General features: G+C 41.1%; 1 protein-coding gene across 1 annotated transcript in view; it reads left to right on the forward strand.

Moving 5' to 3' along the window:
* si:ch211-246m6.5 (von Willebrand factor D and EGF domain-containing protein) overlaps window positions 1-20,348 on the forward strand; it is a 57,851-nt gene that overhangs the window by 23,164 nt on the left and 14,339 nt on the right. Inside the window, exons 14-21 of the mRNA XM_030772191.1 lie at window positions 4,009-4,145; window positions 5,931-6,092; window positions 7,421-7,525; window positions 8,818-8,932; window positions 10,697-10,947; window positions 13,804-14,023; window positions 17,635-17,772; window positions 20,062-20,247. Of these exons, the coding sequence (XP_030628051.1) occupies window positions 4,009-4,145; window positions 5,931-6,092; window positions 7,421-7,525; window positions 8,818-8,932; window positions 10,697-10,947; window positions 13,804-14,023; window positions 17,635-17,772; window positions 20,062-20,247 (1,314 nt within the window). The remainder of the gene's footprint in view (window positions 1-4,008; window positions 4,146-5,930; window positions 6,093-7,420; window positions 7,526-8,817; window positions 8,933-10,696; window positions 10,948-13,803; window positions 14,024-17,634; window positions 17,773-20,061; window positions 20,248-20,348) is intronic.

Below are 20,348 nucleotides of genomic sequence, written 5' to 3' on the forward strand. Positions count from 1 at the left end.
AATCACCACTTTGATTAAATTGGACAGGGAAATCTCTTGACAATATTTCTTTGTATTGTTTTTCTAAAGTGGATTTTGTTGAGCATTCAACTTTTTGTACCATAATTCCTCAAAACTGCACTTTTGTGTACCTGTCAAATTAAATGGTAAATGGAGTAACGTCTGACCATTTATGTGAAATGAATTACTGCTTTGAAGATTTTACTCTCCGGGGTTTAAAACTGCCGTCAGACAGAATTCACTCTCATAACTTTGTCCCCCTCAAAAAATGGGTTTTTTTTCTGTGCTGATAGCCAAAATTGGTTTAAATACAACCCTGTTGGTGTATAAAAGAACAACCCTGTCTGCAGCTGCTATAACCAGATGGCAGCCAAGATGCCAGTGCTGCTATATGGCTGCAGATCAAGATACTTTCATTGGTCTTCTTCTTTTAATCCCAGTTTATATCATCCCTATCTCTACTCTCTCACTGGGTATATGCCTCTTAATTATGTTCTCAGTTGGACAGCATTATCTTTCATCCCGGTGCTTACTGTACATTCTTGCGCTCAGTAACAAATACTTTTCTGTCTCAGTATGTTGATCTCTGGAGATGGAGCAGATGGTAATTTTAAATTTTGTGTGTCTGTGTGTGTGTGTGTGTGGGGGGGGGGGTTTAAATATTTGAATTATTGGAATTATTAATCATGAAATATCTATGTCGATGTGCTCTGTATATCACATATTATGCATAGAAATTGCCCAAGTCTGGAAGGAGACCCTGAACAGAGATAAGCACCTCTCCTCTCCCAGAGTCAGTCCTTCTCTTCTCTCTGAGAATTAGTTATGCAGGTACACCAAGACCTGGCCTACAGCCAAACAGGCAGGAACGCGTCACCGATTAGCATTGGAATCATCGCTAAGCCGCTATCGAGCTCAAGGTGTCTGCGAAGTCCCAGGGGGCGCCCTCGCGCTGAGCTGGGGGGTTTAACACAAATTAGCGGGCAGATTAAGAGCATGGAGATGGAGAGCGCTGTTTATCACGGTCCTCCATGGTCCGACCCCTCTCTGTGTGAGCTCTGATTTATGGAGGCCATACCAGGATCAACGTTGCAAGGGAACGTGCGAAGGGCGACGAAATAAATCCGTCTAATTGCTCAACTGATCATCGGCCGACGCCGCAGTTCCATCTGGGCTTGGCGTGTACGCTGGGAAAAAAAATAAAAAATTCATCTCAGCTTTTTGTTCCCACGTCTCTACTTGTTCTGTTCAAAGACAGTCAAGCTTGACACCCAGATTATGCTCTGTTATTTCTGAACCCTCAAAACATATTGCATTTTTTGGCTGTGCTTCTCTCCCTCTCACATTGCTGTAATGCATTACCCCAAATCCCCACAAACATAATGCACCATAATACGTGCTAAATATTGCTTTCTGCTCTTTCAGTTATGGTACCCGTCTAATTCCCATTATGGTAATGTGTCATGTTGAGCTCCTGTCAGATAAGCTGTTTCACTACATACAACTAGCTGTTAGTAAAGCGTTATTACAAGGTTAGACATGTTTTCACTGTTTGACATGGCTGACAAGGCAGTCCTTTCTGCTTTTCCCTGATAATGATCTTCTTTGACATTGGGGATGAAATGTCATCTCTCCAAGAATCTGATTTAAGACGAACTGCCCCTGTTTAATGAAGGTGGCCTTTGCACTGCCGATAAGACCGGTGGGTGTGAAGACATGGATGACGGTGCCAGTGTGTTTGATGTGGGTGAGGGCTCCTTAATTGAATAGTCTCACTAGAGCAGTAGCAAAGAGTTCACTGAAGATGGTTCTGTGTCATTTTTGAGGGTTGTGGTGGGGAATATGAAGTCCTCTGTGAGCATATTTCCATCCACTAGAAGGAAAAAAGAGAGTGTATGGGATGAAAGAGCACAATCAAATGAGTTTCAGCAGAAGTGAATATCAAAATTGTATTTGACAAAAGAGCATCGCGCTTTCCCAACATTATGAGGTGACTTTCTGGATGATGGTTTGGGTTATATTCCTCTTTCACTGATGTATTGCTGTGAATTCGACTGAAACCTCGTTTTACAATCTCTGCATGAGGTCCAAACCTAGTCCTCATTTATCACGGCTATTCAAACCCAGGGCATTCTTGCTCACTCCTGCATCTGAGAGAGAGAGAGAGAGAGAGAGAGAGAGAGATGGACAGCTTATCAATCAGACAGGGACACGGTGATTATCAGTGTCTCTGCAGGAGTTTCGCCTGGATGAGATTTGCCTTACAGGGCTCGAATGAGTCATGACTAAGATTTTTTTTCAGGGTGTTTGGAGGTGAGGGGGGGGGCTGACTCAGATGACTGGTTATATCTGTAACAAAAGGGATTTGAACTTTTAGTTCCTGTAGTAACGCTTACTGAGATTGTGCGGCAGATGAAAGTGATTTTTGGATGATTTGTTCCTGCTGGCACATGTTCAGATCAAGTAGTGTATTCCTCACATACTACTTTACTGTTCAGAAGAATCACCACAACCTTAATGCCATTCATGTTTGTTTGTGTTTTGGTTTACTGACATTGTAAATATCTATAAATATCTATCATTGTATAAACATCTGTATCTCTTCGTGTTAAAGTGATGAGGAGTCCACAAAAGGAGGACACACTTTACCTCTTGAAAGGACTTAACAGATTTCCCAAAACAAGTTTTTCAAGTTATATGAAACAACTTTGACAGATACCATCTGGGAATGTTTGAAGATTAGTCTAATACTCCTTAAGATGCACATTTTAACAGTCATCTGAATGTCTCATTGCCTCCAGAGACGTTCAGAAAGCACCACGAGTTATGCCTCAGAAATTAAGATACCATATTTTGTAGTTCTCCTTTTCCTTTTATTTATTTATTTATTTATTTGGGGGGGGGGGGGGGGAGCAGAGAGGTGCTAGTACTGTAGTTTTATGTGTTAATCATACTTATAGTTGGTAGAATACAGTCATTTCCATCTGTCAGTGCAGCTGAATTGAATTTTCCCTCCTTGTTTGGTTAGCCCTTGAAAATAGAAAGCAAACCCTCATTATGCACTTTGCATAATGCAAGAAGCACCAATTACAGGAAATGTGTAAATATCCTTATAATTGCATTCTAACATGTACAGTATGTGCCCATGCTGTCTTTAATGACAAACAGACCTAAGCAAGGTCTGAATATGTTTGTCTAAATACATTGCGATTCATGGCTTTGTGGACTGGGGTTTTGTTTGGTTATAGCTATGCACTTGAAAACAACTTTCTACTGCTAAGGCAGTATCTGACTTGGCTTGTGTTTCTGGCTTTGAATATTCTAACTTGTTTTTCCTTCTTTGTTCCTTTTTCGTGCTGAAGGACAGTCGTGGCTTTTGCAATGCCGTGCAAGGATCTCAGGGATACAATTGAATTTTGGAAAACTGCATTTGTGTTTTAGAATGCCATGTGCCATGTGGTTTGTGGTAATTAATGTTTTTTTCTTGCATTGAAAATGATAAACAACTTCCTCTCTGGACTTTTGATGTTTTTAGAGAGCCTTAGGGTGTAGACTAGACAGACAGATCTGATATCCACATTAGAAATACCACTACGAGCACATGTTGTCTGAAAGAATGCACGGTATGAAATAAATGATGAAGAATATAAATGTTAGCCATAGCCAAGCAAATACTTCTCATCACAGTTGTAGCTGCAGAAACGAAACTAAAAAGAGTAAAGCTCATTATTTGGTGTAGGTTCTGTGTGTGTGTGTGTGTGTGTGTACGCGCGCGCGTTGTATGTTTTGTAGAAATCATGGGAATCACATTTTCTATTGAGGTAGTAAACATCTGAAAAAAATTGTGAGTTACAGATTCTTTATATCTATCTATCTATCTATCTATCTATATCTATATCTATATCTATATCTATATCTATATCTATATATATCTATCTATATATAAACACATTGACCTCTATGGTATTCTGTGTGTGTGTGTGTGTGTGTGTCTGTGTGTGTGACCAGGTCAGCCCATTGAGTTGACAGATCTGGAGAACAGTGGACTGTGTGATATTCGTGCATTCAGCTGCGACAGCGTTCGTGTCTTTGGGCTCGGCTTCATCGACTCTCCCGACCTCGCCTGCCACACCACCAGACTCACGGTGAGATTTGTCCGGCATTGTATGTGTCAACTACAAAGACTCAAGTCGTTCTCAAAACTAACATTACCAAATGTGGCTTTATAAAACAAATGCCATATAACGAGTCATGGGAAAACATCAATATTTGACATATTTTTGTGGTTGTAGTTCCATACTCTGTCAAAATGGTTAGTTCTTCATTCACATGATCACCTGGATGTCGACAAATAGGATGACCTACACTTGGAATATTGTTGTCGCAATTACAGCACCGCAGACTGTAACCGTAGCCTAACTGTGGCATCCTAGGTACTTAAGGGGCTCAAGAGAACTGGCCTAATCAGACAGAGACACTCCACTCATCCCTTTCTCAGTCTTTCCATTCTCTTGTATAATGTACAATGGTAGTCTATTAATGAATGTTTTTTTTTTGTTTGTTTAGTTCTTTTGTTTGTTTGTTTTCAAAAAGGAGATTTTCCTGCTGTCTTATAACTGTCCTGTAGGTGCATTACATGTGATACATATTGAACTTTGAGTCAAGTTATCTGTGATCCATTCTTATTTTGTTGAATCAATGATTCTAAAACATTAACTTTTATTCTCTGTTTGGTATATATGTATTTTTTATGTTTATGATTTCAGCTGATATTACCTTTACCTGGTCTTATCTGCTCAGCACTCCATTAACAATGTTTTTATGCTTGATATGACAGCTGATTTTAATATCTACTTCCATCTGTTTCTATTTATAATTAAAGGAACAATGTGAGGAGAGGCAGAGAATGTCTGGTAAACTGCAAAGTGACAGCAAACAGTAAATTAGTCAAGAGAGTTGCGTATCCCACTGGGAAAATGAATAGGTCTACTTTAAATGCCGTAGAAATTCTCATGCACAGGCAAGCCAGTGATAATAAGCAGGGAATATTTACAGTCAGTACGTGCGTTGAATTCTGAAGTAATTGATTGTCTCCATATTGTCTGTTCATTCAGAGGCCTGGTACCGGTCCTGCTGAGCTGAAGCATATTAAAAGACCCATTTCTCTGTTCCTCCAAAGGCACTTCCCATCGCTGATGAGGAGATCCTATTGTGAACATGTAGTTTACCAGCTTTCGGGGGAAAATTATTATTAAATTTGCAACTTTGCTCTTCTACTTTCATCAGAAGGCCCAGGAACGTCAAACTCTTACAATTAAAACAGCCAGTCTACATATCCCTGTCTCTCGCCCACTTTTTCTCGCTCGCTTTCTCCTCCCCACTCTCCTTCTCTCTCCTTTTTTTCTCCCTTGGGTATTGTCTCCTCCAATTCTACAGTGTTCCAGTTGTGGAAATAGGCGAAATGTTTTTTTTTTCCTTCTCCTAATTGAAAAAACGGCAAGGGTTACAGCTTCTTTGATTTATCATCTCTTATCACCTCTCAGAATACAAAAATACACTCCGTCTAAATATTAATCAAATTTGTTGAAGCGGCTTTATGTTGACGTAAGCGTGCAGGAGAAAAAGTAGAGCTTGAGGTTTTATTTGTAATTTACATTTGTAGTTTATTTCGAGACAGTCAACAAATGATTTGTGCCTGTGAATACATTTTGAGGTATCACTAAATGTCCTTGGGTAGATGAGAAAAACACGCTTACATAATTGTGGCGCGCTTGGATGTTGCAAATAAAATGATCCACTGCCTCCAGGGAAAATTATTAGTCCTAGAAAGTTGTTAAATTACATAAGAAGCCATCCAACAGCTACGGAGCTAAGTTCCATGCAGTTATGTGTATTTTGAGATAATGTCAATGTGCCTATGTGTTTTGTAGTTTGCGAACAGTAAGTGGGTTCCAGGGGAGCAGAGAAGAACCAAAGCCAGTTTCTTGAGCTCCAAAGCGGTGGACTGCACTGTCCCACAGTACACCAACATGGCTACGGACACCATTGACTACGTGGCAGATGACCAACCATACGCCCGCTGGGAAATCAAGGTACCACACCCAAGATCTATTTAGTGTCAGTTCTGTCATTTAAGAATACTAACCAGAAATTCAAATAAATAATTATAATGTCACCTCTCACTGATCATGAATAGTTTTCAGTTGGTAAATCGACATTCTTTTGAACATATTTGGAATTGAATGGAGATTAACTCAGATTGCCCCTACACCTTGCAGTCAATATTGGAGCAGGTTTGGTCGATTTAGACCGTAGGGTTAGGAGGGTTGCTTTCGCTCTGTGACAGGTTGAGCTATTTAGAGCGTTTCTTTTCAGGAGTTAAATTGAAGAGCAACGTACTGAAATATAATTACATGCACTATGTGGAAGGTCTCCTTCACAGCTGTGACTTTAATGATGGCGGCATTGGCAAATGATGGGAATTTATGCTTCAGAGAGACACTGTTTGATGAGGGGGCCAATGATGCGTCTGAAGGGCCTGTAAAATATTATAACTGAGCAGGAACAGCGATATGACTTTATGAAACAGCAATCACGTCAGTTCCTTTCAAATGACAGTCATAAGAGCAACACTCTTATATTTATGACTTATTGCGTACCTGGCCATATTCAGGCTGAAAAGACAACCACTCCACAGATATCAACACAACATTGGGAAAAAAAAGTCATTCCAAACCTCTTAAACTCAAGCACCCAATTCACAAAAGCCATCCTGCAAGTTTCTGGATGTTCTTGACCTTGTTTTCCAGCTAAGCATACATCACCCTTTGGATGGCCCCATTGCGGCCTGGGCACCGTGTTTACCAAACATAAAAAATGGACAGCGTGGAAGTTGTGATGGAGAGATTCATTAGCGGAATTCTGAATGTTGTGCAAAGCCATGGGGTGCTTCCTCAAGGTTATTGGCAAAGTCAGGACTGCTCAGTGAAATGTATTACGGAAAGGAAAGTTCTTCAAAACAACACCGATATCACACCCTCCACTGCCATTAATCTAGCGATCCTTTGGGATCAGGAGTCATTCTAAGGGCAAGGATATGGGAGTGGGTAGTGGATTGGATGCATACAACTTGTAGTGTTTACTGAGATCAAAATTGTGTTTTCCGCAGTGGCTGGATGCTTTGAGTTTGTTTGTAGTTGAAAACAATGCTTGCACAGAGGTTGATTATTTGAGTAGACCCAGAATCCACAGCCTAGTTCCATTCATGAAAGTTTTGACTGTTTCTGATGTCTAACCCACAGAAAAATCCATAATGATAAAAACAGTAATCTCACCTTTACCAGCTTCAAGGAGTCGCTTGTTGTACAACTATACACTGTGCAGTTTTTCTCTCTCTATCTTTCTCTCTCTGCCTTCCCAGGTGACTAATGATGGCAGTGTGTACAGTGAGCCAAAGGTTTTGACTCTCTATGATGGTATCTGTCAGCAATGCTTGCCTCCTCCTTCTGGACTCTGTAAATTAAAGGTAGTACATACTCACTCTCTAGCTTTTACACACTCTTTCACATAAAAAAAAAATCAATTCAATTCAGTTCAGGTAAGTTCAGGTAAGTTCTGCTCCATTCCTTTTCTTTCTCTTTCTCTTTCTCTTCCATTCCGTTCAGTTCAGTTCAGTTCAGTTCAGTTCAGTTCAGTTCAGTTCAATTCAGTTCAGTTCAGTTCAGTTCAGTTCAGTTCAGTTCAGTTCAGTTCCATTCAATTCAATTCAATTCAATTCAATTCAATTCAGATCAGATCAGATCAGTTCAGTTCAGTTCAGTAAAATTTAGTTCAGTTTAATTTAATTTGATTTGGTTTGATTTAATTCCAGAGTGTGTATAAATACACATTGTCTGACACAATAATGTCAGTGTGACGTTGTGTTAAAATGATAACTACATGACAGGCATACTTGCTTAGAGGGGTATGAGAAAATAAAACCTGGATAACTTTTGACTCTCTAAATCTCTCTCTCTTTGACTGTTTAATGTGTTATCCCTCACACATAGATTCTTCCTGTACTTTACTGGCACTGAACATGCCACAGCTATACAGTGTTAGCATTTTCCAGTGGTGTTTAGGTCTCAAGGGGCAGTTTGGAGATGCTTTGTGTAGTGGTGTGACTGTTTACTCCAGGCTGTGTCTGTGTGTGTATGGGTAGGTGGAGGATGGGGGCTGCTCTGGAATACAGCTTGTTCTGTGAATGATTAAAACAGACGAGCTTCAACATTGCTCTAAACACCACGACCACTCTCACACTTCTCCCCAGCCCCTTACTGAACACAGTGAAAACACACTCTCTCTCTCTTTCTCTCTCTCTCTCTCTTTCTCTCTCTCTCTCTCTTTCCCTAATGCACCACCAAGAGCCCCACAGCTAGCCCTCTCCCACCAGAAGCGTTTTAATCTGCAGTCTAAAATGATGTATCACGAGGAGATGAATTTGTGTTTACTTTTTGTTTATCTTTGCTGTTCCGCCATTGAAATTCCCCCAGGCAGAGTGGGCTTGGTGTCCGGCTTGATATTAGAGGCTTAGGATATATTGATGGTATCTGAGGACCTCTTTATATTTTTGTGATTAATGGCAGAGCAGATAAGTTCTCTCACAATGTTTCAACAATAACTTATACAGCCCTGGTGACAGCCACAGCAAAACATATCTAAATCTGTGATGTTTCCTCAGTGTGATTTATGTAAAGAACAATGAGAAATTCAGTACCAAAGTGATGAATCTCACTCTGTCTCTGTCTTTGCCTTTGTCTCTGTGTGTGTCTCTCTCAGGAAAGGACATGCAATATTGAAGGAATGTGTTTTGCAGAAGGAGACACCAGCCCTACCAGTCCTTGCCTTCTCTGTAATTCAACTGTGTCCAGATTCACGTGGTCTGTCAGTCAAGGTAAAGCCATTTCATCCAACAACCATTCATCTGATTCAAACAGTGGATGTATCCACAAATTATGATGTAAATAAAACTGTAAATAAAGTAATTATATACAATACAACTGATTTGTACGAACAGTGAGAACAGACCAAGACCACCGGTGTAGGTTCTCTAACAAGACAGCCGGTGTAGGTTCTCTAACAAGACACCGGTGTAGGTTCTCTAACAAGACACCGGTGTAGGTTCTCTAACAAGACAGCCGGTGTAGGTTCTCTAACAAGACACCGGTGTAGGTTCTCTAACAAGACACCGGTGTAGGTTCTCTAACAAGACAGCCGGTGTAGGTTCTCTAACAAGACACCGGTGTAGGTTCTCTAACAAGACAGCCGATGTAGGTTCTCTAACAAGACAGCCGGTGTAGGTTCTCTAACAAGACACCGGTGTAGCTTCAGAGAAGACAGCATGACTGAATCTATAGGCCTGAATGCTGGATGTCGGTTGTCTCCAGCACGGAAGCCACTGTTAGGCAATCAAAACGCCGAATACACCCCCCAGTGCCCTCTGTCTTATCAGTGAGATTAGACTGCAACTCCCCTCTACCAGCACACGCACACACGCCAACACACACGCACGCACACACACACACATACACTGAAGGTGACTGTTACAAACCTTCACCTCCATCTGAACTCAATTTCCCCAACCATGAGATGTGACTTACGTTCGCTTGAACATCCCCCTCCCCCACCCACCCCACCACCTCAATTCCTGTGCTGATAGCATACAATATTCCGTTTGACCAGCCTGAGAACTGCAGGTTAGCCATTAATTGATGCTATCTCACTGCCTGATCTAAAAACACAGCACATCAAAGCACTGATCTAATTTAGCTCAAGATAACAGCAATTTTGCCATCACGACAACATCATCGATTCTTTTTACATCCCTCTCAATGTTTCTTCGGTAAATTGCATCGATATTATATGATATTTTGATAAACTAAATGTGTCTGTTTTCACTAAACCTGCACTGGCTAGCGGGAAACCTCTTTTGAATAGTTTACATTGAGAAGATGAATTTGAGTTGTATAATAAGAGCAGACAGCTCTCCTTTGTTTTGTTTCTCAAGGATGCGGTGTTTTTTATTTTTTTCCTTTTTTATTTTTGAGAAGCATTGAAGAAAAGGCTAAAGGAAAAAGAAACAGCAAAAAACAAACAAACAAAAAAAAACAACATCAACAAAAAAAACATAATGAGAGTGTGTCAGTAAAAAGCTTTGTTTGTAGCTTACAGAGTTTATTATCAGAGGACAATAGCCGCAATATGTGCGAAACAAAGATTTCACTACATTTTATAAACAAACTGAATTAGAAGAAAATGTGGCACAAAAGAAAGAAGTTAATGTTCAAAAATGAAATTGTTATTTTAATTGTTGCTGTCTGAAAGCTTGCTTGTGTGTTTATGCATGTGGGATGTTATGTGTTAACAATGTTTTTATCTTTTACATTAGCAATCTATTTTCTCTTTGCAAGAACAAAAGGGGAAAAAAATCACTCCTGAATTAACAACCCTTTTGAATGGATAAATAAATAAAATCAATACATAAAAATACTTCAATAATGTAGATACATTTTCTTAAATTGTGTAATACCTTAGCTCTGTCTTCACCAATAAAAATGGCAAGTGACAAATGGTGGATGAGAGTATAATGAATATTTTTTGTTTTTTCCTGTACCTCACCTCTCTCCCTCTCCCTCTCCCTCTCCCTCTGTTTTTCCAGTTAATCAACCCCCCTCCCTCCTTGAGCCTCAGCTGGCTCTCCAGACATTTGTAGGGGAAGTTTTTGTGTACCAGTTCAGCGCTGTGGATCCTGAAGGCTCGGCCCTTCTCTTCACGTTGGACACGGGCCCCACGGATGCCTCTCTCTCCCCCGCTGGACTGCTCATCTGGAGAGTCCATTCAGAGCAGGCCCAAAGCTTTCAGTTCACTGTGTCGGACGAGTGTAACGCGCAAAGCCGACACACCGTGGAGGTGAGAGAGAGAGAAATCTAATGTTTTAAAATGATGGATATTTAAAGGGAAATCATATTGTCATTAGGCAGAACACTAAATGAAAGACAGAACAAGCAACCTAATAAAGAGAGAGAGGAAAAGGCGGCAAAAAAGAGAGAGAGAGAAAGAGAGAGAGGGAGAGAGAGAGACTGTGTTTATGGAGCACTCTCTCCCCCAGTGGTGTTCCAAACAAACAGAGCAGGGCACTGGCCAAGACCATGACAACCGCAGACCTCTGTCATACACAAGGTCTCTATCAACCTGTCAAGACACACACACACACACACACACACACACGTCATGGCAGCTCGCCAGTACTCCACACACATTAATCCCCTACAGCAGGCACTCCTTCAGGGGAAAGAGAGGATTAATGTGGCATGTTTCTAGAGTGACTGCATCACATTAGTCACAATCCTACAGGACAAATTATTATATGATTCTGAAAATGGTTAAGCTTAAAAAATAATATGATAAAATAAACTTCTAATTAACATATGACAAAATAAAAGAAATTTCAGGTTGCATTAATGCAGATTTTTTTCCAAATTAAAAGGAAAGTTTAAATGAATGAAGCAGACCCTCAACAACCCATGTGAGTTTTGTGTAAATTCTGAAGGCAATTTAGAATAAACTATAAAGTTTATGTGTGAAAACTATTTTAGAAACATCTCTATGTGGTCAAGATGAGTTTTGGCTAATATAGACATATAAGCCCACTTGAACCGTTGTCCACGTTAAGCCACAAAACATGCGTATGCCTTGTGCTTGTTAGCCATTCTAAGAAAAGACTCATCTCCACGAGCCAAAGTCATATTGAAGGTGAGTGGGCCAAGGCAATGTAATTATCAGCAGTGGATCAGAGCTGCTCATTAGAGCTCTAATGACAGATGAGGATTAATGAACAGTATTCATTCAGATTTTGTCTTTTTGTTTTGCTTTGTTTTGTTTTGTTTTTATGGCCAAATATAAATTGCAATGAAGCAAAACTAGCATTTAATTACATTCCTTTTTCACTTGGAAGAAAGTAATAATGAGAATAATATTAACAAAAAGGTTATGTAGCAGTCTAAGAACATGAATCATAAAGTTCTTGGTGACAATCATATGTTATCTAAAAATATTTTTGTTCAGAATGTTGATACTGAAAAAAATTTTTTTTTGTGTGTCAGTTCAATTCAGTTCAGTTTCATTTGTGAAAAGTTTTCTTTTCATAATCAAAAAAACAGTCACAAAGCAGCTTTTCAGGAGACCTGTCCTAAGACCCTCAATGAGAAAGTCTAAAAGGTCAACAATTGAGGAGAAAAACTCCCTATGGTCAAGATAAAAAGGAACCTTGAGAGGCGCCAAGACTCAAAAGGGGGAACCCATCGGTACTAATGACAGACATTCTAATGTTCTACATGGCTTAGATATACAGAGAGTGAGAAATCCACTTACAGTGCTGCAGGAGAGCAGTCCCCGGTCAGGTAGGCGAGCAGGGGACATGTAGAGTATTGAGATGTAAGGGCTGATAGTACTGTGAGAGGTTGTCAGTGGCCACGGGGTACGATGCAAGGAGCCAGATCGGATGAATCTATGCCTCCAGCCAGTGCACCCTGAGAAGTGATGGAAAAGATGGAAGAGAGGAAAGCATTAGTAATGGTGTGAGGAAAGAGAGCGTATGTGTGGTGTGGTCAGCAGACTGCAGTATGAGATTCCTACAGGCCTAAGGACGGCAGGATAAATAAAATGGAGGGTCGTAAGATGCAGACCACCACACGGTTAACTAACAGGACACAAACATTTACACGCACTAAACCTCACCAACACCTCACCAACACACAGTCAACTAACAGGACACCAGTATTCATGTTGTATTTGCATTTGTTTTTTTACATTTATGCTTTACCTGTTATACCATAATCTAAAGAGTTAATGTCCAATTCTAAATAATACCCATCACAGATATCAAGAAAACTATCAACACTCCACCAACACATGGTCAGCTGACACACATGAACACTCTACCAACACACAGTCAACTGACACACACCAACACTCCATCAACACACAGTTAACTGACACACACCAACACTCCACCAACACACAGTCAACTGACACACACCAACACTCCATCAACACACAGTCAACTGACACACACCAACACTCCATCAACACACAGTCAACTGACACACACCAGCACCCCACCAACACAGTCATCTGACACACAAACACTCCACCAACACGGTCAACTGATACACACCAACACTCCACCAAGACACGGTCAACTAACACACCCCAGCACCCCACCAACACATGGCCAACTAACACATACCAACACTCCACTAACACACGGTCAACTGACACCCACCAACACTCCACTAAGACATGGTCAACTAACACACACCAACACACAGTCAACTAACACACACCAACACCCCACCAACACACATCAGAGTGAATTATAAGAAACCGTACTTCACCATTATTACCAAAACAAGACAGTTAACAATATATGTACCAATGCATCTGTAACTGGTCTTTTTGGTGCCCCATTCTGCTCTCTTGGGCAGGTACTCAGTACTGTGGTGTCATGTGCAGAAATACGTAAGCAAGAGATCTCATTATCGCACTAGTTCGTTAAAGTGCAAGATCTAATTCTTTATTTCTGAAACACCACTTGGCTACACTAATTTACATACATAAACTGCTGATAGAGAGACAGATTAGGATTGGCTCATTGTGTGTAGTTTAAACCTATTTATTCCATCAACAGTTTTCCTCACTGGTTGATTGTAATGTGAACTGAATTGAATTGAATCATTCCCTCTCTGACTGTTGACGCGGGCACAGGTGGGTGTGAGACCATGTGGATGCCTGAATGGTGGGACGTGTGTCACCAACATCAACTTCCCTGCCGGCAGTGGCGAATACCTGTGTGTGTGCCAGGCGGGTTACCACGGCGATCTGTGTGAGGACAACATCGATGAGTGTCAGTCAAACCCATGTGGTGGGGGAGTGTGTGTTGATGCTGTCAATGGATTCCACTGCCAGTGCCCAGCTGGCCTCAGAGGTACACAGACACTCCCAGTCTGTCTGCATTTCTGTTTTTCTATCTGTCTGTCTATCTCTCTTTCTTTCTTTCTATCTGTATGTCTGTCTGTGTTTCTATCTTTCTATCTATCTATCTTTCTATCTAGCTAGCTAGCAAGCCATCTGTCTGACTAGATATCAATATCAATACTGATATCAACATTGATATGACCTGCTGAAGTCTGTGGAACATACCAGAGAATACTGAAAATTTAGTGAGAGATTCCAGTCCAGACATCTGAGGCTATTCAAGCATCTTGATCCTGGATGTTCTTTTTTATACTGCAGACACACTGTGTGAGCATCCTGCCGGGTCTGTTGAGAAGATAGTTAGTTCCACTGAGTATCCTCCCTGCTGCTCAAACCAAGCTAAATCAATGTCATATCTATTTAACACACACATCTAACTGACCTTTGCCTGCCACAGGAAGCCATACGTCCTCACCCATTATGGGGTCACATCTGTTACACTTGAGACAAGAGTATCCCTCTCTCTCTCTCTCTCCCTCTCTCTCTCTCTCTCTCTCACACACACACACACACACATACACACCGACACACACATACACAATGGTCTAAATTATAAAACACAGAATGTTTTTAAACAGTAAGTGGTCACAATGTTATGTTAACCTGAATGATTGAATGATTAGCTTGGCCAAATGGTTGTGGCCTGAGCTAAAGTTTGGATTGTGTTACACAGTCATCGTCTGATACCGTGTGGTCTGAATCTCAGCCTTAGACTGGTTATGAGGCTGGGTTTTTTTTTTTTTTTTTTACCAAATTGATTGGTAGTTGTTATTGCATGGCATCCTTTCAGTATTTCAAAAGCTCAAGCCTGAGTGGTCTTCACAAAGAAGAAAAAGAGAAAAAATAGACAGTCTGTTTAGATGCTAGGAGCTGTCTGCAGTGAATGAAAGGCAGCATGACTGCTTTTCAAACAAAAGAGCTAAGGGCAAATAACATTGACTAGTATTGTCCTTTTCTCTCTCTCTCTCTCTCTCTCTCTCTCTCTCTTTCTCTTTGTGAAACTTTTCTCTGTGTAATGCTGTGTTTTTTCTCTGTTGTGGGGTTCTATACAGAGAAGCATAAAGCATATCTGTATGTTTTAACTAAGTTAGCCCACAGCATTCGTAGAGCGTTTGTGATGTGGTTATAGATCCGTCATAGAGCGTTTGTGATGTGGTTATAGATCCATCCTAGAGCGTTTGTGATGTGGTTATAGATCCGTCACAGAGCGTTTGTGATGTGGTTATAGATCAATCTTGGAGCGTTTGTGATGTGGTTATAGATCCATCCTGGAGCGTTTGTGATGTGGTTATAGATCCATCCTAGAGCGTTTGTGATGTGGTTATAGATCCATCCTAGAGCGTTTGTGATGTGGTTATAGATCCATCCTGGAGCGTTTGTGATGTGGTTATAGATCCATCCTAGAGCGTTTGTGATGTGGTTATAGATCCATCCTAGAGCGTTTGTGATGTGGTTATAGATCCGTCACAGAGTGTTTGTGATGTGGTTATAGATCAATCTTGGAGCGTTTGTGATGTGGTTATAGATCGGTCACAGAGCGTTTGTGATGTGGTTATAGATTGGTCATAGAGCGTTTGTGATGTGGTTATGGATCCATCATAGAGCATTTGTGATGTGGTTATGGAGCCGACATAGAGCGTTTGTAGTGTGGTTATAGATCGGTCATAGAGCATTTGTGATGTGGTTATGGATCCATCATAGAGCATTTGTGATGTGGTTATGTATCCATCATAGAGCATTTGTGATGTGGTTATTGATCAATCATAGAGTGTTTGTGATGTGGTTATGGATCCATCATAGAGCATTTGTGATGTGGTTATAGAGCCGACATAGAGCGTTTGTGATGTGGTTATAGATCTGTCATAGAGCGTTTATAATGTGGTTATGGATCCGTCATAGAGCGTTTGTGATGTGGTTATAGATCAATCATAGAGCGTTTGTAGTGTGGCTATAGATTGGTCGTAGGACATTTGTGGTGTGGTTATAGATCCGTCGTGAACAGAGTAATGCTGTCTCTCTTGTATATAACATAAAGCAGTGGGAAAGCTATAGGTAGAGACATGGGTGTCTCCAATTCCTAAATATTTAGTTTTCATAATTAACACACAAAAAAGACTTCAAATCCCAAGTCTTTACCCTCAGCTGTGGCTCTCCTCTCTGTAGCTGAGGTGTTATCATTTTTTTCTCTGTCATCACTGCCTCACTCACAGAGAAGAGCGCAGGGTTGTGACAACTGCTGTGATGTACCCTCAACAACCTGCCCAATGACTCTTGCTTTTTAAAAGTCTACAAGATACAGAGGAACCAAATCAAGATTCAGCTTTCCTTTCTTACCATTATTTTTACACTTCTTCTACAAAGGTCATTTTCTGCTTCACTGTAGCAAACATTGTACTTTAAATATATTTTTGATCACAAATCTTACCAGTGTAAATAACAGCTGTGAATGTTATAAATTCACATAGCTGTGAATGTCATGAATATGCAAATTATCTGTGCTGCATGTTATGAATATGCACACTGTATGTGCTGATTTTATGAATATGCACATTGTCTATGCTGCATTTGTACTGTTTTCTGGCACTGGGAAATACATGGAGAAAGCCTGCTTCCACCATAGCTGAACACTAGGGTTTATGGGCATAAAGGTCCATGATACAGAATATGTGTTTGCCTCATGTTCCTGAATTTTTTTTCTCTGGTGTGTATGAATATGTGTGTTGTGTTTACTGAAAAGGATGTTGGGTAGAACCCAGCAGAATTGTTGAGGTCAGTGAAGCATGAATTGTTTGAAAGTTCCTTTTGTACCATGGTTCAGAAAGCTGCACTTTACCAAGTGTGTTTTTCCAATCACCCACCAAGTGCCTCTGACATGTCTCTCACAGGATCCACAGAAAAACAACAACAAAAAAAATGAAATAAAAAAGCAAACCTCCAATCAAGACAAGTTGCTGACAGCATATGACAGATTGCTGGCTTCATGCTAGTTTTGTTGTGTGTTTCAAGTAAACAAGCTTCCATTTTCATTCCATTTTGTTTATTCCACTTATTGTTTATTCTGCTGAGGGACAAAAAAAAGATGTTGATATAGTATGAAACAGCAAGGCCTGAACAATTTGACTTGAAACACAGATTTATCAGTCTCTCTCCGTTCAGACGGAGGGAAAGCGACAACAGCCCAGAGACACAGGTTTGAAGTCCAGACTGAATGTTAGGCTGTGAATCAGGTGGAAACTTGTGTGTCTGCAAATGTCAGTTATTGTTTGGAGATATTAGTCAGGAGAATAAACAGTGTTTCGTTGGCTGTCCAGCAGATGCAGAAACAGCCCATAATGAATACAACACAATTTCAATATACTGTATGTATACCATCTCTCCTCATTTTCAGCAGTGTGTTTCAGTACAGAATGTCCACTCCAGAATGATAATGTTCTGTAAAAAGCAGCTGCTTCTGCTTATTTTGATATTATTTGTTGTTTTTGTATTTTATTGTAGTTATCGTTGTTGTTCCCACTATCATCTATTAGTAATTAGTAATAGAATTATTTTCCTCTTTTTTAGGGCCTACTTGTGAGGAGGATGTGGATGAGTGTGATGGAAGTCCATGTTTCACTGGCGTCCAGTGTGTCAACAGTTTTGGCTCATATAGCTGTGGTCCCTGCCCGCCGGATACACAGGGGAACGGGTCCACCTGCACCAGTGAGTCACTTACCTGTTCCTTACTTACTCCAAACCTGTACTCTGCAGGAGTGACACAGTGTTGTAAGCATTCAAATGTTTGTCCAGATGGCCAGCAAGAAACTCAAACAGTTTTCAAAGGTGTTCAGTTTTAGGGTTAAGCACTTGCAAAATGATGTAAGATTATGATGAGTTAACAATTTATTCTTAGTATATGACATTTTTCGATTTGTTTCAGTTCAGTTTGTTTGAAGTTCTATAGTCATTTGCATTATAAAGCGTGGAACATTTTTGCTGGTCACAAGTTAATAATTACCATGCTCTCAACTGTGGTTATAGGAGAAAAAATAACAAATATCCTTTCCTTTCCTCGTCTTGGTTTCACACTTAAAAAAATGTTTTCATACGAATGCTCTGAATGGTCCTGACAGCAGTCTGCTGGTGGTGAAGATTTTTGCCCATCTGGGAGAAATGCAAGTGCACGGTTGATCATTTCCATCCCAGAAACAGACACAGGGTGAATGTTGTGTTTAACTGTGGCTGCAGACCATTACAGACTCTATCTGGATGATTACTCCACTTAGAAATATTACAAACTACCGAGTGTTCCGGTCTGCTTACCTGCTCTTGTAATTAACCAACGGAACCACATGAGGACTGCATTAGAAACACACACATGCATGCATACCACACTTACTCTCTTTCACACATATGCTCGCACTCTCTCTCTCTCTCTCTCTCTCTCTCTATCGCACTCTCTAACCTCTCTCTCTCTCTCCAGCTATCTATTGCTCTCTCTCTCTCTCCCTCTCCCCCTCTCCCTCTCTCTCTCGCTCTCTCTCTCTCTCTCTTACACACACACACACACACACACACACACACACATACATGCACACACACACACACACTGCATTGACTTAAATGTCCAAGCTTTTTCTCCTGAGTAGCATTTTACCCCATGCTTACTGCTGGCTGACACAGGGGTGATTCTCTGTCTCTCTGTCTTCAGAGTGACTGACTTAGTAATGTCCAAACAAAAAGCCAAAGCTGTGAGTTTGTGGAGAGCTCTGGAGACTCAATGCTACCTGAATTCTGAGAGATTTACTGACCAAGCCACTGGGCTTAAGGACCCGTGGGCCATTGCTAGGGTCATAAAAACTGGCCAAAAAGAGTGTGCTCTCTCTTTCCTATTGATTCATCATCCCATTCTCACCCAGCTAGTATTTTTTACAGCTCACGATAAAGAGCGGAAATCCCTGTGAGACACCAACTCTGTGAGCAATCAATGTTCCCAGAGGATTTTGGATAGTTTGTGTTTCCAATCTCTCTCTTCCTCTCTCTCAATTGGAAAGTGATTAAAATAGGAAAAACGGCATATGAGATGACATTGTTTTTAGCCTCCCTGACTCCAAGTCATTCCGTATTCTCACCTCCCTCTCTCAGTCTCTCTCTCTTCACCCAGACACACCTCTGTCTCTTCATTCGTCTCTCTTTTCTTTCAAGCCACTTCGGGTGACTGAATCTCCTCATGGCTTTTTCTGGTCGGAACTTTTTCTCCACTGTGCACACTTTATTCCAGATGCCATTTTTACCATCTGACTTCATCAGTCACAAAGCGCTTACCCCCCCCCCCCCCATCCCCCGCCCCTTACAGACACACACACACACACACACGCAAAAACACTCACAAACTGTGTTACCGCCCTAATTGAGGATCTGTACACCTTTCAAACTGATTCAGCAGTGAGGTAAAAAAAGGTTTTTTTTTTTCCTTGCCATGTCACGTCATGGCTGTCTGTTAGAAAAGACTATATGTTTATTGTTCGCTGGTGTGGCTAATTACTACAAATACCTACAATCTCACAGACTAACAGGGTTAGTTTTGAAGTTCATAGAACCGGTACATACATGGAGTGACTATGTCAGCAGGGGTTCAGCTCCTATCCTGGAGGTGGTGAGGAAGTGAAATCATTGGGTAGTCCAAGGGCAGTATCAGCAGAATTGTTCAGCTGTATTATCTGTGGACTCCAGCTCTGTGGACACAAGCATAAGACAGCTTAGCTCAGCAGCTCCTGATTCTCTTACACTCACTAAAGATACACAGTGCACCTGCTCACTCCTGCTTCTCCATCTTCTGCAAAAGATATGATTTTTTTCCCTCTTTCTCTCCACTCTCTTCCTCTGTTTCACATACTCACACTCCTCCTTCCCTTCACCACTCCCTGCAAATGCACACACACACACACACACACACATACACACACACACACACTCACTCTCACTCTGTCTCTCTCCCTCTCTGACTGACAGTGTTGACCACAACAACTCCAAGCAGCACCAGTACTACCAGCGGTCCTCCAGCAGCTAGCTCCTTTACCAACGTGGCAGCTCCTCCTGCCAGGACAACATTTGCTGAAGGCGGACACTCAGAGACCCAGAGAGCCTCTTCCAAGCCCTCAGTACCAGAACCAGTATCCAGCACTGGCCACAGAGCAGGCAAGTCTGTCCCCTAACCACTCTGGCCTGTCACTATTTCAGCTCCTGTTTACACAAAGCAGACAGGCGAAGAGATTTCAGTGTTATCATTGCAAGCCAAA

The sequence above is a fragment of the Chanos chanos genome, chromosome 4 (genome assembly GCF_902362185.1).
Source record: "Chanos chanos chromosome 4, fChaCha1.1, whole genome shotgun sequence".
In the NCBI taxonomy this organism is placed as follows: Eukaryota; Metazoa; Chordata; class Actinopteri; order Gonorynchiformes; family Chanidae; genus Chanos; species Chanos chanos.